The sequence below is a fragment of the Gambusia affinis genome, linkage group LG20 (assembly GCF_019740435.1).
Source record: "Gambusia affinis linkage group LG20, SWU_Gaff_1.0, whole genome shotgun sequence".
Lineage (NCBI taxonomy): Eukaryota > Metazoa > Chordata > Actinopteri > Cyprinodontiformes > Poeciliidae > Gambusia > Gambusia affinis.
The window spans coordinates 90,869-107,262 of record NC_057887.1 but is presented as its reverse complement, the minus strand read 5'-3'; the positions used below and the strand labels follow the sequence as shown (position 1 = coordinate 107,262).

At 37.9% G+C, this 16,394-nt stretch overlaps 2 protein-coding genes across 3 annotated transcripts in view; both read right to left on the bottom strand.

Moving 5' to 3' along the window:
• Positions 1–2,394, bottom strand: part of llgl2 (LLGL scribble cell polarity complex component 2) — a 38,050-nt gene extending 35,656 nt beyond the window's left edge. For both annotated transcript variants that reach the window (XM_044101973.1, XM_044101972.1), the window contains exon 1: positions 1,115–2,394. The gene's annotated coding sequence lies outside the window, so the exon portion shown is untranslated. The remainder of the gene's footprint in view (positions 1–1,114) is intronic.
• Positions 2,395–4,568: 2,174 nt separating this feature from the next.
• galk1 (galactokinase 1) lies at positions 4,569–15,096 on the bottom strand. The gene is made up of 8 exons (XM_044101971.1): positions 14,802–15,096; positions 14,400–14,589; positions 11,312–11,431; positions 8,562–8,697; positions 8,257–8,438; positions 5,998–6,148; positions 5,771–5,933; positions 4,569–4,848 (listed from the first exon to the last, which is right to left on the bottom strand). The coding sequence occupies exons 1-8, from the start codon at positions 14,964–14,966 to the stop codon at positions 4,774–4,776; spliced, it is 1,182 nt and encodes a 393-aa protein (XP_043957906.1). The 5' UTR covers positions 14,967–15,096; the 3' UTR covers positions 4,569–4,773.
• Between the last annotated feature and the right edge of the window lie 1,298 nt (positions 15,097–16,394).

Genomic DNA, 16,394 nt, shown 5'->3' with positions numbered 1-16,394 from the left:
TGTCTCAAGTTTTAATAAAAAGCCTAGATTCATAACATATTTCTTAAACAAGCCCACCATTCTGGTAGTTGTCATTATTTTGACCTCTAAGGTAATTTCAGATGGCCCCTACAATGAAGCTGAAACAGCACTCAGTCTACTGACAAAGGTTCTTTGTTCACCTGCAGCAGGTGAAAATGGAAGGACAAACCTCTAAGGCAGCCAGGTGGATCCTGCTATCATTTCAACAAATTCTCAATACTAAACTGCTTTATTATTGACACATTACATAGCTCATTAAAAAAAATTTACCAAAGTATTTTACAGTTTCACCAACAACCATAAGATAGCAAACAGAATAAAACCAAAATAAAAAGCACACAAGAGTTAAAGACCTGTAAGAGCTACTTAGCTTCTCAATCCTATATGAGAAGCCTAACATGGAGTTCTCTGGAATGGTGACCCGATAAAGCTGTCTAGTCCTCGACTCCTCCCTAACCTGTATGGAACTACATGACCGTGGTAATAACACACCTGCTGATGAGCCAAGACACACCTTACAGGCGTTAGACGGTACCGTCATTATGCAACAATGGTAGGAACTCTTATTCAGCCGGTTAAAGCTCCCGCTTTCCCCTGCAGGTCAAAGTGGACAAACTTTTACTATTGTGTTGATTTCTCCGCTGGACTTCTACAGAGTTGTTCAGAAAGCGCTCAGTTTTACTACGATAAATGGCCTTTTTGACAACTGGAATGGATTAAAACCCAGCAAAACAAATGGTCTAATAACCCACAAACGAGAAGTAGATTTTATCTTCTGTCCACAAAGACACGATTTGTAGCTAATTATGAATCTGAAAACATCAACTTTTGATTTACTACTTCTTTCTATGTGACGGAGATAGATTAAGCAGGTGAAACTTGTTGCTGCTGGAACTTTAGTCAGGATACCGCAGAGGAGGGAACCAAGTCCGGCCTTAGCAGGAACCCAACTTTACTTCCACAAACCTTAACACCTGAACGAACAGCAGCCATGTCCTCCTCCTGGCACACCTGAGATCTCTGCTTTTACAGCCACAGCACGACCTTATCTTGCCAATAAGACTCCCCACAACCCAAAGAAAAGTATACTCACCGGGAGAAGTCCAACTGTTGTCAAACTAAAACAGTAGTTGAAGTACTTTGTCTCCACCGCTCTATCCTGCCAGGCTAAACTTAACTTTTTCAAAATCGGCCTTAAAACTCACATAAACACATCTCAGCCCAACGTTCACTTGGCATATCCTGTTTCCGCCTTACGATCCAGCTCCACAGCTAGAACTTAAGTGGTGGAGCTTCGCTGTCAGCCGGAAACAGCTCCACAGGTAGACGGAAATACGTAAATTACAGAGGGTACGCTCCATTTTTCAGCCGGCGAGGATATTAGTGAGGCTTATAGGTGTGGTTTTCACACAATTTCACCCTTTTTCAGAGGAGAGATAAAAATCCATCAAAGACAAATGCCAAAAATACGAACACTGATAGAAATGATGGCTAAAGCAAGTTGATCTGGAGAACATGATAAATTAAAGGCTGTGGACTAATTTACATAACAGGCTGTACGCTATTTTCTCATGTCCTTAATGATAAATTATTAATCAACCACACAGATCGATGTCAGGTCGGTGTGGTCGTTTAAGAGGTTGACAGCAAATGTCTTAATGAAATTTATTTATTTTTGACGGTTCTGACCCTCGGCTGGGCCTCCGTTCAAAATAAAACCTCCCCCCACCCTAATTATGTGTCATTACTGCCCGAGTCATCCGTAGGCATACTGTAAGGAATGCGCCCAGTGTCTACACCCAATGTCCCTGGCCAGAGCCTTACAAAGAAAGTTACAAAAAAAATAAAATGCATGAGTTTTTGTTATTACACAGTAATAAAACAAAATAAATGAACATAAAACTACTTGTTTTGCTAAGGTAAAACCAGTGGTGGGAAGTAACTTCGTTACCGTACTGAAGTACAATTTTCGTGTATCTGTACTTAAGAAGATTTAATTTTAGATACTTTCTACTTTTACTCCACTACAGTTTACAGTAAGTATTTCTACGACACCACATTTCTACAAAACCGTCCCGTCTGACAGTTTTATGGGTAACTTATTATTGTCAAAGCATCTTAAGAGAAGATCAATTCCACCTACAGTCTGAAAAACTAAATTAGAAATGACAAATCAGAAAGACTGAGAATAGTTACATAATGGTGAATGAAGTTTTAGAACACCATCCCTGGAGCATTCATGAATGGCCTTCTAACCGTTTTTAATCGGACCTTCTTTTCTAATATATCTGTGACATTACATTATAATAACCTGTTTTTCAATACAAAATTAAAATTTATTTTGTTTGTGGCTTTAATAATGCCAAGAGGCACCGCCTTAGAACATGCTGGGTAGTTCAATCTGGATAAACTTTTCATTTAGGAGTGTTCTTCCAAAGATGATGATATCCCTTGGAATCCAACTTCTTAAAATTTATTTTCATTTTCCAATATTATTATGGATATTATAAAAGTGAAGAAAGAGATGAAGTATTTAGGAATATTAATCTGTAAATATAAAGCAGTGTCTGAGAAGAATAATATCAATTACACAATATATTTGCAACAATAAGGGATGAGAAAATAATGAATGGTTATTATTTCACACTAATTAGAGGCTTTAGAGAAAAAAATCTATTGTTTGTAATACTAATGGAATTTAACTGCTGTCCTTTAGAAAGACAGTTGTGTCATCAGCCAATTGACTTATTACTATATTTTTTTTCAAATATGTTAATGCCTTCAATGTTACAGGTCTTAATTAAAATTGAAATCATTATCTGTCTCATACTGTCACAAAAATAGAGATAGTTTTAAAAAAATGTGTACAGAACATGTTTTTATATACAGTGAACTCGCGCTATAATGTGGTTTACCTTTCACGGTCTGTTTCGCGGATTTTTTGTAGTTTTTTTTTTCCACAGTGCCTAGTGTTCTGGATCCTGATTGGCTAAACAGTCTCCGTGCCTTTTCTCTACCTGTGTGCCAATAATGTTACGGTATTTAAATATATGTAATACAGCTTGGCAAATTTTGGCAAACAGAATAGAATAGAAGTACTTTATTCATTCCAGTTGCAGCATAGAGACAAGACACAGTAGCAACTACCACTGAGTAGTAGTTGTAGATAAAATAAAATATAAAATATAAAGTGCTATAAATTGTAAAATTGTAAAATGCTGTAAAATACAAAATGCAATTTAAGAGCAGTCCTTGCAGAGATTAAAAAAAAATGCAGATATGTATATGTAAATATATGTACAGCAAGTGTGCCACAGTGCAGTTGTGCAAAATTGGGCTGATTAGTGCAGAACAATGATTTAACTTTTATTGTACAGTGAGATTTCATGTGGCAGGAAGGATTTCCTGCATCTGTCCCTACGACAGCGGAGCTGGAGCAGTCTATGTGAGAAGGTGCTCCGCTGTCTGTCCACTATGTGGTGGAGAGGGTTCTGTTTATTGTCCATGATAGACAGAACCTTCTTCAGTGTCCTCCTCTCCAGAAGAAAAAAGAGCAACAATTACAGATAACTATGTTCCTCTCTCGAAAAAACACACCTGCACCACAGGCTTCAGAAGAAAAGACACTAGAGAGCGGAGTCAGGCTGCAGCGTAACGGTAAGAGGAACAGTGCAATCCATCCATCTATTCATTTTCTGTTCACCCTTGTCACTAATGGGGTCGGGAGGGTTGCTGGTGTCTATCTCCAGCTGCGTTCCAGGCGAGAGGCGGGGTTCACCCTGGACAGGTCGCCAGTCTGTCGCAGAACACACAACCATTCACACACACACTCTCACCGAGGGAGAATTTAGAGAGACCAATTAACCTGACAGTCATGGTTTTGGACTGTGGGAGGAAGCCGGAGAACCCACCATGCACAGGGAAAACATGGAAACTCCATGCAGAAAGATGCCGGGCCGGGAATTGAAACCAGGACCTTTTTGCTGCAAGGCAACAGCTCTACCAACCTACTGTGCAGCCCAGAACAGTGAAATGTGAGTCACAATTTGTCCTACTGTACTTCGTATTGATGATTACAATGATTATTTTACTGTAGTTATTTGTAAGGAAGCGTTCTATTTGTTAAAAAAAATGCTTAGGCCTGAAAACAGGTATCGTTCTTTGGTTTCAATGTAGAGTATTTAATTATGCTGTATAATAATTGTAAAAAATAAAAATAACTACTTCACAGATTTTGCCTATCGCTGGTTCTTTTCAGGACGCAACCCCCAAAAAATGAGGGTTCACTGTATATTAAAGCCACATACTGTAGCCATAAAGTGCTACACAAGTTGCAACCAGGTAACGGTTGCAACATGTGCAACCGTTACTTGGTTGTGAAATGTCTTTCTTGTGAAATATAACCATATTTTGGAGTGCATTTTCCACATCCCCCACCTTATTCGGGGGTATTGAAGATAATGAGGGTGCACACAACAACACACCTACATTTGATAACATCTTGAACAGTTTAGATAAATATTTATTTCAAAAAATATCAAAGAAAATCACTGTATCAAAAGTATGATTTATTTCGAAGTATAAAAGTACAATCACTTAGTACCTTTACATGTCATAAACTAAAAACTGCAATTTCTATCTAGCATATGAAAAAGCAATGCATCATTGTGGTAAAATGTTTTCATGTTACCAGATGCCTTTCAGTGTGTGCGGAAAATGTAGATTCTCAAACACCAGAAATAAGAAGTGAGGTCAAATCAGACTGAGAGCCCTTGATCCTTCTGACGGAGTTGTAACGTAGAAAGTTGGAGTTCCGCTGTATTTTTCCTATTGCAAGGAAAAATGCACAGTAAGATCATAAACAGGAGTCAAAAGTCAATTGAAAAAAGTTGTGACAGTAATGGGGAAAATCATGGAACAACCTATTTGTCTTAGCCCTTTATTCACTGTTCTTTCTAATTATTATTAATCCTTTAAAAACCCATTGAGGTCAAGACCTTTTTCACAAGGGTGACCTGGCCAAGAAAGGCAGCAGAAGGTCATAAGACAGACACACAGACAGCAGTAACAAATATAAACATCGTCGTGATTAGGAGCTACGACTACAGGGAATCTTTGAGCGGATAGTCTGGAATTCCAGAAAATCAAGGTTCTGTGTGCTTGAAAGTCCGACATGGTTTCCTTAGTTCAATATTTTCTTCAAATAACTTTGTCAAATAGTCTGTTAGGAACTTGAGACCCACTCTGAAAGAATTGTTTTTATCATCCCATTCAGTATCACCCAACCTACCCAAACAATACCATTATAAAGTTTGGTGATGATACTATGGCAGTGGGGCAACAAACAGAATGAATGTAGAACAACTGTCTGTGTGATGCACCACCAACAACTTCCTTTGAAGCTGTATTGCAGTAGTTCTGAAGAAAGCCAAACTTTTGAAAACATTTAATTTCAGTCTTGTGAAGAAGATATCCTGGAAGTTCTTTATTCCATAATGGCTGATACAGATATGACCTTAAAGAAATCCACTATTTTGTGTTTGTTTGGCTTTAAAATTTTAAGACTAGAAAAAGATAATCTAACTTTGTAAAAGCTTAACATCCATTCAAAGTTAACATCTACTTGTTGTTTGTACCTAAGAGCAAATAGAACAGTAACATAAAAAAAGAGAACCAGTCACAGACCAAGAAGTGAAACTCACTGCAGCTTATACTGAAATAACTTCATCTGAAAGGGTCTTGTTTTTACCTGGATGTGTAGTATGGCCATGTCAATGGCATATGCCTGTAGCAAAGTCACGGTGCATCCCCCGAATCCTCCACCAGTCATTCTACTGCCGAAGACCCCATCTACCTCCATGGCGGCAGAAACCAGTTCATCCAGTTCTTTGCAGCTCACCTCGTACAGGTCCCTGACAAGCAGATTATGTTACTGAGCGCCTCGTGGTTTCTGTTCACAATTATACTTACCTTTACCTCAGAGAATTGTGGCTTTCCACCATGAGCTGGCCAAATTCCTTGTAACACCCTTTCTTTAGGGCTTCAGCAGCTTGGACAGTCCTCTGTATTTCCTCAATAACATGACGAGCTCTTCGATAAGTTACATCATCCAGCTTCTCCTTGGCCTCTGAAATGTGGGGGATGGTGGAAATATGAAAGGAATTTGACTAAATGATTGGTCTTCAGAGGACCATGAGTAAAAATAAATAACTATTTTAAAGAGAAGGGTTAAATTAGGTAGTGAAAACATGTTTGTGTGCTTGGAGGTTAAAAAAATCAGATTAGTCCCCTCTCCCCACTGTTTGTAGAAAACAAACATTCTTTTTTCCACTTCTGTTCCCGATGACTCATGGTTTCTATATCTGATTCATCATCCACCTCACAGTGAGTGAGTCAGCAGTGTTTCTGGTGAATCCTTGACTTGAGTAAGTCAAGGATCAATCAAGAGAATGATCTAAGACTGCCATGTATTGAGAAAGTCAGTTAACTTTCCATTTCACCCTACCTCTTGATTCCTGATTCAGTATGAAGTTTCAAGTGATTAAGCCAGAAGACTCATTAACTGACCAGCTTTAGGACCTGCTGTGCTCCAGTCATTATTAAAGACTTTCACCATTTCGCAGGACAAAGAAAGAAAATGCTCACAATATAGGTCTATTGGAATATGACTTAACATTTTGTTGATAAAATGCCATTTATGCAAAATTACATAGTAGGTGGGATACTATATGTGTAGGGCAGTGGCTTAAATATGTTAGCGGATGTCACCAAAATGTTAGATTTGTTCTTTGAGTTGTGGAAGTTGGTAGAGTCTGTCTGTTGAAGAACGCCGTACTTGGCGTCCGTTATGGTGCGCTGGCAGTACAATGGTCGGTATTTGCTGTGAATTCTGAAGGTAAGCAATACTGACCACCAGCTCCTCAATGTAGCCAAATGTTACTTTTAATGTCCAAGTAGTTAGCTTTTTATCATTTTGTCTTTTTCTTCTTTTTTTTTTATATATGCTGTATCTGTAAACCAAAAAAATAACTGCGTTAATGAGACTTATGTTGACACGCAGTATTTGCTGTGAATTCTGAAGGCGAAGCCGGCACGCTGTCGGGTGGTCCGAATAAACAGCCTGAACCACGATCTCAACCCCCGTGCATGTCCGATTCCTGCCTCAAGTTTCCTTCCGACAACAACAATTAAAGAAAACCGCAGAGTCTAAGGAACAGTGAGGTGTCATCTCACACGGACAGGGTTACATCTTTGGTGCCGTGACCCGGATGATGTCGAACAAATCACCAGTTTCTCTAAGTAAATGTGTTTCTAAAGTTGCTAACGACATGCAAATATTATCATCCAGTCCACAAATGCAAATCAAAAACTTTACTAAAATGGAATGGCACAAGGGAAAAGCATTCAGCACAGGAAAAACAAACATGGAAAGTTATGGCACCAGCTGAAGTGCATTAGTAATCAAAAAGCAATACTGGCTCACTGAATAGACCAGGGGTGGGCAACTCCAGGCCTGGAGGGCCGATCTCCTGCAACTTTTAGATGTATCTCTACTTCAACACACCTGATTCAAATAATGAGGTCAGTATCAGGACTCCAGGAACTTGACTGCACTGAGGAGGTAATTCAGCTATTGGATTCAGGGATTGCCCACCCTTGGAATAGACCTTCAATACACGAGGGCCTATAGAAAGTTGTCATAAAAAAACATCTGAGCTTTCTCACTCTTAAAATACATTCATAGGTGCATCTCCAATCAACCTCCATGCAAAGAAAATATCAGTAGTTTGTCCACAATTATTAGAGAATGTAAACTTGACTAGAAAGCATAAAAGATGCTCTCAGTTCGACATTTACAACATGGAAATGAGGGGAAAATAAGTTTTTTTTTTTGATACACTAAATATTTGATTTCAACTGTAATTTAGGGCAATGGACAGCAATCAATAAAACCTTGCAATTATATTCCTCAAAAGGAATCTGTCTCAGCCTTAAATTTTGAGTTTGCATGCCACTAAAGTTGTTAGCAACTTCCAATTAAAATTCCACAGTTGACCTTTATTGTAAAATAAATACCTCACAGGGAAAAATCCAAATCATAAAAATATACAAAGTAATATTTTCTTGCATATAAAAACTGAGTAAGACATTAAAAATCTGAAGCATAACTGCAAATGGTTTTAGATTTTTTTTAAAAAGAACTAACAGGCTCTTACATACCAAACCACTCCATACCTTCTAGTTCTTTTATTGTAACATCTCTCAGACTGTCTTTTCCCAGTGCAGAGGCAGCCTGTTCACAATGTCTGCGTCTTGTTGGATACTCACTGCCAGTCAGTGAGTGCTTTACGTTAGAGTTGGTAATGAGGATGACCAAGCCTGGATCTGCCAGAGGGACTGAGGTGGATTCTAGAGACCTGACTCAGAACAAAAAGAAATACGACTTATGACAAAGATTTGTTTTCTGTATCATAGAGATAATGGACTAGAACAGTTAATGAAGAATGACTGATATCCTCCACCTGGATGTTTCCCTTTACCTGCAGTCAATGAGTAAAGCCTGTCCCTCCCTGGCGAAAACAGACACAAATTGGTCCATAATACCACATGGTACACCAGCATGAGTGTGTTCAGCCTGCTGACATGCCAGCACTTTTTCCAGTTTCTCTCCATCATCTGTGTGAGAGGAGGAAAGAACAGGGTGACACATACAAAAAAAGAAATACTGTATACCAGAAACATATTTGTGCCATATTTCTTTAGGCAGAAATATCTTTCTGCCTAATGTTGAAACAACGTTAGGTAGAAGCATTGAATCGACATTGATATTGAAATGATATTGAAAGTGGTTGGTAATTTACATGTTGAATCAGTTAGGGTTTAAACCATAACTGACAAGTTAGTGATGGGTCTGGTAAAACACCGATGCGTCGGTGCATGCGTCAAAGCCTTAGACAAACCCCGTGTCGGTGCCGTAATGCTTTCGGCAAGTCATGTGATGGATACAGGATCCGTTTCGAAATTACACTGGCGCGCCAATCTGTGTTTATAAGAAAGCAAATCTGTCAAAGGGATGCATTTGCCAAAAGAATTCTTGATCTTTTACGGTACAGCGTCAACTGCGGTGCAGCCTCAAGGCAAACGAAAGGTTTCGTAGTTTGGGACCATTTTGATCTTACATCAGAAATTGGTTATCACTTTGTTGTTGTTTCATCCGGTTCTTTTCAGTTTCTACTTGATCTATCTGAATCCAAATTCAGCTGAAATTGACTCTTAGTTTACTTTCATATTATGTTCTGCAGGTTAAGAATTGCATATGTTTGACAGAATTGTCTTATTTAAATAAATCCACCTCCTCAATGCTGAGGATAAACTCAGGTATACAGCCATTTTACAAATTACTCAGTTGCTTTTTACAAATTATTTCATATAAATGTATTGTTTACTTCATTTTTTCTACAGCAGGAGAAGTTGTGTCAAAACTTTGTTCACTTAAAAAAAGCATAACAGACAAAATTTCTAAATGTTGGAAAAACAATTTGTGGGGAAAAAACCCCCCAAAACAGTCCACAAGGTTCCTCATTCCAAACATGTTCACTTAAATTTTCATCACTTGGTAGATGTTCACATTGTTTACTGACTGTATCAAAGAATAACAAATATATTTGGAATTTAACTGAAGATATGACATAATACAATATGAAATATACAATGACTTAAATCTCATTGTATAGACTAGGTCATCAAATCAGTCTGTCAACTATGTTGCCCGTAGGGATTTTTAATGTTCAGCTGGTATCAGTATTCAGTGACACAGTATCGACATAGTATCAATACAGTTTTGCTATGGGTTGAAACGATACATGACGCTTCAGTTACCCATCACTACTGACAATGAATCAATGTTGATTTAATTATCATCTGAATGTGGATCTACATCAGGGGTGGGCAACTCCAAGCCTTGAGGGCAACTTTTAGATGTGTCTCTATTCCAACACACCTGAGTCAAATAATGAGGTCATTATCAGGATTCTGGAGAACTTGACTGCACTTAGGAGGTGATTCAGCTATTGGATTTAAATGTGTTGGACCAGGGAGACATCAAATGGTATGTTACATGATAACATACCATTAAAAGTTTCTTTCCAATTTTGTTGGCAGACGATGGGTATTATGTTGTTCAGTTATCTTACATTACCATATTTCCACAAATGTGTGTACACAAACTTAAAAAATGACTACATGGTATTAATATTACATTTTATTTAAGGGAGTGGAAAGGGGGGAAGGGATGTGACAAACAGCATAAATTGATTCCGTGTTTTCAACACTGTTCCTCAAGGCACATTGCCCTGCACGTTTTAGGCATTCCCCTGCTTCAGCACACATAATTTCAAGTGATGACTGATTAAAAGGGTTTTACTGAATTAAATACTGAACTAAAACCTGCAAGTTAGTTTGCCTTGAGGACCAGGGTGGAAAAACACTAGATCAGATGTTGTCATTTCAATCATTGGAATTCGACCATAAAACAACATTGATTCAGTGATATCTTTTCAACAGTGGTTAATTGGCTAGAACTGGATGATTGTTTGATGGCTGATCCACCATCGAACAATCACAATTTTTACCTTAACTAAAAATCAACCTTTTTGACGATAATTCAAGATTGAATTAACATCACTTGCTATCTGAGAAGACTGTAACATGCAATGTATGTTTGTGCCCTGGGGATGAAAGAGAGGAAAATTTGGGGGGTAGGGTTAAATGTGTGATTGTATCCAGAAAATCAATAAAATTTTAATTACAAAAAAAATCCAGGTCTGTGCCAGAAAACCAACTAATTGAAATGTACTCTACAAACAAACTTAAGTCATCAAGAATTCAATGACGTCAATCCAGACAAAGAAGGATGTCAGGGAAATGCTGATGGTATGAAAATATTGTGATTGACACCTAAGACAGTTACTCGTATTGAGAGTATGAACATATTTAAGGCTAAATTTACGATTGTGATTTAAGTTTCTTGATTGTCTATTCCACATGCTCCAACGCTCTGAAAAATATGTATGTCAGAGTCTCACCAGAACTGTCAGAATCTAACATACATAATTACTCATAAAATGACAAATGATGTTCAGTAGCTTGCATTTTGTATTACAGTTTCATTATCAAAATAGTGTGCACTTGGAACAAATGCAATAAGCCAATGGAAGTGTGTCTTAGTAAAGTTTTGTGCTGAATATCTAAGTCTGTGCTGTAAATTGCCTGGAGCTCCACTTGGACTCACCTGGCTTGAGCTGCTGCAGGAAGGTATAGAAGGCCACCTCCAGAGAGGCAGAGCTAGACAGTCCTCCACCCAGCGGGACACTGCTAGCCACCACTGCTCTGAAATTTGGGAGACCAGGAGCTGCAGCAAATAAAACCCAAAGGCAGTGCATGAGAGTCAAGACCAAGTCAGCTGTGGTGCTAGACAAGATAACTGTTACGACATCCTGAAAGATCTGATATACATCTGTCCCTGCTTGAGTTAATATTACTGTTTTCATGAAAAAATCCCACATAAAGCAGATTCTATTTGAAGATATTTGATCAGGAAATCACTTTGTATGATTTTTAAGAAATTAACTTGCATTTAACCCTTACATTTTTTTTTTAAATTAACTTTTTTTTTTAATTAATTTTTTTAATTAATTTTTTTTTAATTAATTTTGTTTTAATTTTTTTAAACAAAAATTAATAAAAATTTTGTTTTATTAATAACAAAAATTAATAAAAACAAATTTTTTAACTTCAACATCAGACCTACGGTTTTATTCAGAAACAAGTGTATGTTTAAAAAGTACATAATTTTGCCCATAATTTAATAGAGACGTCATTAGGTCCATTCTGTACTGGAATCTACAGAGTAAACACGGGAAGGCTAACTTTACCTGAGTAGTTGTTTATATTGCGTATCACTGGTGTCATTTTAGATAATGCCACACTGTGTCACTATCGGCTGCGACAAAAAAAAAAAATTAAATAAATAAAAACTGATGCAAATCTGAATAATTTATCACATGAAAGAAGGGAGCGTGCAGTGCGATTTGGATTTGTGTTCAGGAGAGGAACACAAATCCAAAGGACCTAATCTCTACAACACTTTGAGCCACCTTCATGAACTAAAGATAAATGTCGTGCTGAAGGCAGCAACAACCTAGAGCCAACTCTGTCCTCTTCCTTTGTTGGGCCCCCTCGTCATCATCATAACCTCTTCTAGCTTCTACATTCCGATCGATTTCAATGCACTCCAATTCACATTAAAAAGATTTAGTAACTCATGGCTGTTTTGGCAGGAGGAGCCAGGTAGTTGAACCATTACATGTCATTTACCCAGAATGCATTGCAGCATGAACATGGCAATATTTCTGTGAAAATATTTTATTAAAATTTATAAAAACTACATAACGGACAGTATTACTGCTGTATTGGTTTTACATTTAAGATATTTATTTCCCAAATAATGTCTATGTTTATAACTATTCGTGGTTCCGTTTAAAGTGACTGACATAATTCAACAGAGGTCCAGCCAGTTGGTGAGAGTCGTCTCATGATGAGTGGAATGAAGATCAGCTGCAGTGAGGGTGGTATAAAGACAGCTGTGTCTGGAAGGTCCATTCACTGGTTTATCAGTATTTCTGGCTACCATTACGTGAAGACTAAAGAACACTTCAACCAATCAGAGAAAAGCTTATTGGAAGCATCTCTAAGACCCTGAACATCCTCTGGAGTTCACTTCTATCAAGATTAAGAAATGGAAGGAATTTGGTATGTGTGTAAATCTGTCTACATCAGGCTGACCTCAACCTGAGTCACTGTACAAGGAGACCAGTGAAAAAGTCAAGACTTTGTAGGAGTGGCAAAGTAACTCTTGAAGAAAACTCAGATCAAGTCTGGCAGACAGTTTGCCAAAATGCAAGTGGGAAGAGACTTTTGGTCAAGAGGAAAACAACCATAATTGATCTGTAGAAGCAATAAAAGAATAAAACATACAAGGGGGCAAAAACATTTTTTATAGTCACTGTAATAAAGTCTAATGAAGAGCTTTATGCAAGAATGAGAGGATATAGGGGTGGTGTGGTGGCCTGTCACAGGTTTCTGTCTGAACCTGATGACCTTTGTCTTCCCTCTCTTATTACCCATTTTTCTGTCAGACAACTGGAAACTAATAATTAAACTAGAGCCAATAAAATCCTTAAAAGAATGAAAGCATGTGGGACTGTAAACTTTTACACCCTCAATAGAATAATATAACCATAACTATGCCTTCACAGATGACCTAATGAAATGCCCTCTGGAAATGTATGCTTGTATATTTAGCTGCTTTGTCAACCCCACTGCAAAAAGTAAATAACTTAAGTTAAAAGTATCTAATTCAACATACACCTGATATTTCTTTTGCTGACAGCAACACTGCTTGGAAAAAGGTGAGTAAGTCTGCATGTTGGTGGTAAACTTGTACTTGCTCTGCAAGAGCGAAACTAGAGGTGCACCGATTGCAGTTTTCTAGCTGATTGCAGATCACCCATCTTTAAAAAATCCGACCTGATTCTGATTTTGGCCGATACTATTTCTTTTGTCTGAAATGCCGCTAAATATAGTAAGAAAGATGCTGAGTTGGCAACATTGGAGTGACTATTGTTAAATGCAAATGAGGAGATACAACCTTGTGGGCCGATCTGTCAGTCTCTTGTGGGAGGCTCAAGGGTAACAGGAACTTGAATAGCTGTATTTAAACAATATAATAGTGTAAGCACTTTGTATTGCCTTGTTGCTGAAAATGAGCTATCCATCCAACCATCCATCCATTTACTAACCCCCTTGTCCCTAGTGAGGTCAGGAGGGGTGCTGGTGCCTATCTCCTGCAAACTTTCCAGGCGAGAGGCAGGGTACACCCTTGACAGGTTGTCGCAGTGAAAATGTGCTATATAAATAAAATTACCTTACCTTACCTGTATCAGTAAGAGCTAAGAGACTGTGGGGGACAGCAGAAACGTAAAGAATGAACCAACTGACCTCCATCACAATATAAAAAAGTGAACAGATCATACAGAAAGTGGAGTATTGCTCCTAATTATTGATAATTTTTTTTTTGTTTTTTGAAAAATGTTTAGACAAAATCTTTTCTTCCGCAAACAGAAGAAAGTACTGGCAGCGAGCATCTGGCAGAAGCATTTGTCAGTGTTGTATCTGGTGTCTAACTTAAAGTGTTAAGAAGTGCTAAAAGTTCCTTTGTATAACTTTTTTTAACAGACTGTTAATATTATGTGTAATTTAATAAAATACAGAAAGTGAAACAGCATTCCACGTCCATTTTTACCAGGTTGTATATTTACCCCTGTAGTGCTGTATGACACCCTTCACATAGTTTGCCCAGCGAGGTAACCCTGGCGACAGAGAGCATCCATCGCCTGTCAAGGTGAAGTCAACTCTCCGGGGTTCATCAGCGTCCTCCGCTGTGGTTACCACAGTAACTTCTTGGCCAGAGGTTGGACCTCCAATCACCACGGTCACAAAGGGAAGCGCCTGTTTCAAAACAAAAAGTTAGATTTAACTGATTTTTAAAAAAGAGGTCCCTTAGTAAAAGATAGAAATTATGCAAAATTCTCATTTCTTTTTTGTTGCATTAGTTCCGTCCTAAAACGTGACGTAAGGCATTTACGTCATTTAAGTTTTATCATTGACATAAACATGTCCAACCAATAAACAAGGACAAAAGTCGCGGCTGCGTGTTTTACCATTGGAAGAACGAATCCCTGGTTATAGTCAGTGTGCTCCCCGATCAGGTTGACTCTCCCCGGAGCACACGCCGCCGCTTGGGGAGGTTCTTCCGCGAACAGCACATCATACCGGCGGCGAGCTTCTGACAACAGCGTCCACACGTCAGGGAAATTAGAAACCATTGATATAAAAAGAAGTAACTAAAATTGAGCAACTATTAATGGTGACAACTCATCAGCTTTCTGCCACCAGTAACTGGAAGGACTATCCTTGAACTGCGCCACACTTCCTTGCTCTGCAGCTGCGATTGGCTGAAACACGTCACATGACGCGACAGCACAGTTTACAGTTCAACGACCTTGTAACCCAAATTTACATTGATGGAGTTTCGTGTATTATGAAAGATTACATTTTGATCTTGGATCAGAACGGCTTTTTAACCTCAAATTATAATGATCTTCGTTTCCTCAAAAAAATTTAAACAAGGCACACCTGAATTCTTCAGCCTCAATCCACTCAAAGACCTGCTCCTGAATAAATATTTGTAAGTCTAGTGTTCTTAATGCTGATATGTAACAGATCTAGAAAAACATGTTCGGCTGGTCGCATCTTGCTTATTCATTGTGTTCAAGGAGCTATTTAACCCTGTAAGTCCAGATCTCAGTTTTGATATGACATCTTCCTATCTTTATCTATTTCTCCTCCTTAGATTTGCAACTGTCCTTTGTATTTTAGAGCATCTCCCTTTCAATCTTCTGTTTCATCTGTTTATTTTTTTCTGCTATTTATCTTAATTACACTTAATAGATTTTTTTTATACCTTCAGTATTTCTCCTTGCTGCTCCTTTTTACAAAGCTGTCTGACAAGTGACTTCCAGCCACAAAAATGTAGTCTTGTTCCTTCCCTTTTTATTCTGAAAATTGACTGAAATTATATCCAACAAAACACACTGTCTTGTATCTCAAAGCAAATGAAAAATTACAGATTTACTAAAATCTAAGCAGACTGAAGCACTTGTCAGTGTTCTATCTGCTGTCCAACTTAAAGTGTTTAGAAGTTCTAAAAGTTCCTATGTATAACATCTACATTTGTATTAATTCTTCATGTAACTATAATATTTCTACTGTAGTCCATGAGCAATAAATACTATGTCTACTGTATTATCTTGCAACTTAAGGTGTATTCACACCTGATACATTTGGTCCTTTTAAGTTTTTTGTTTTTTTTTGTTTTTTGTTTTAGTAGACTGTTATGGTTTGATTATTAAATAATCAATTACTTGCTTATTTAATGAATAGTCGTATCAGCTAAAATAATACAAATGGTGTATTATTTGTATACACCATATCCATCCATCCATCCATGCATCCATTTTCTGTTCACCATTGTCCCTAATTGGATCGGGAGGGTTGCTGGTGCCTATCTCCAGCTACGTTCCGGGCGAGAGGCGGGGTTCACCCTGGACAGGTCGCCAGTCTGTCACAGTATACACCATACCAATATACAAATAATATATTTATATATATTATTTGTATACATACAACAGTATGATTTGTTGTTTAAAGAACAAATCATACTAAGAGATTAACCGTAAATACATAAATATTTT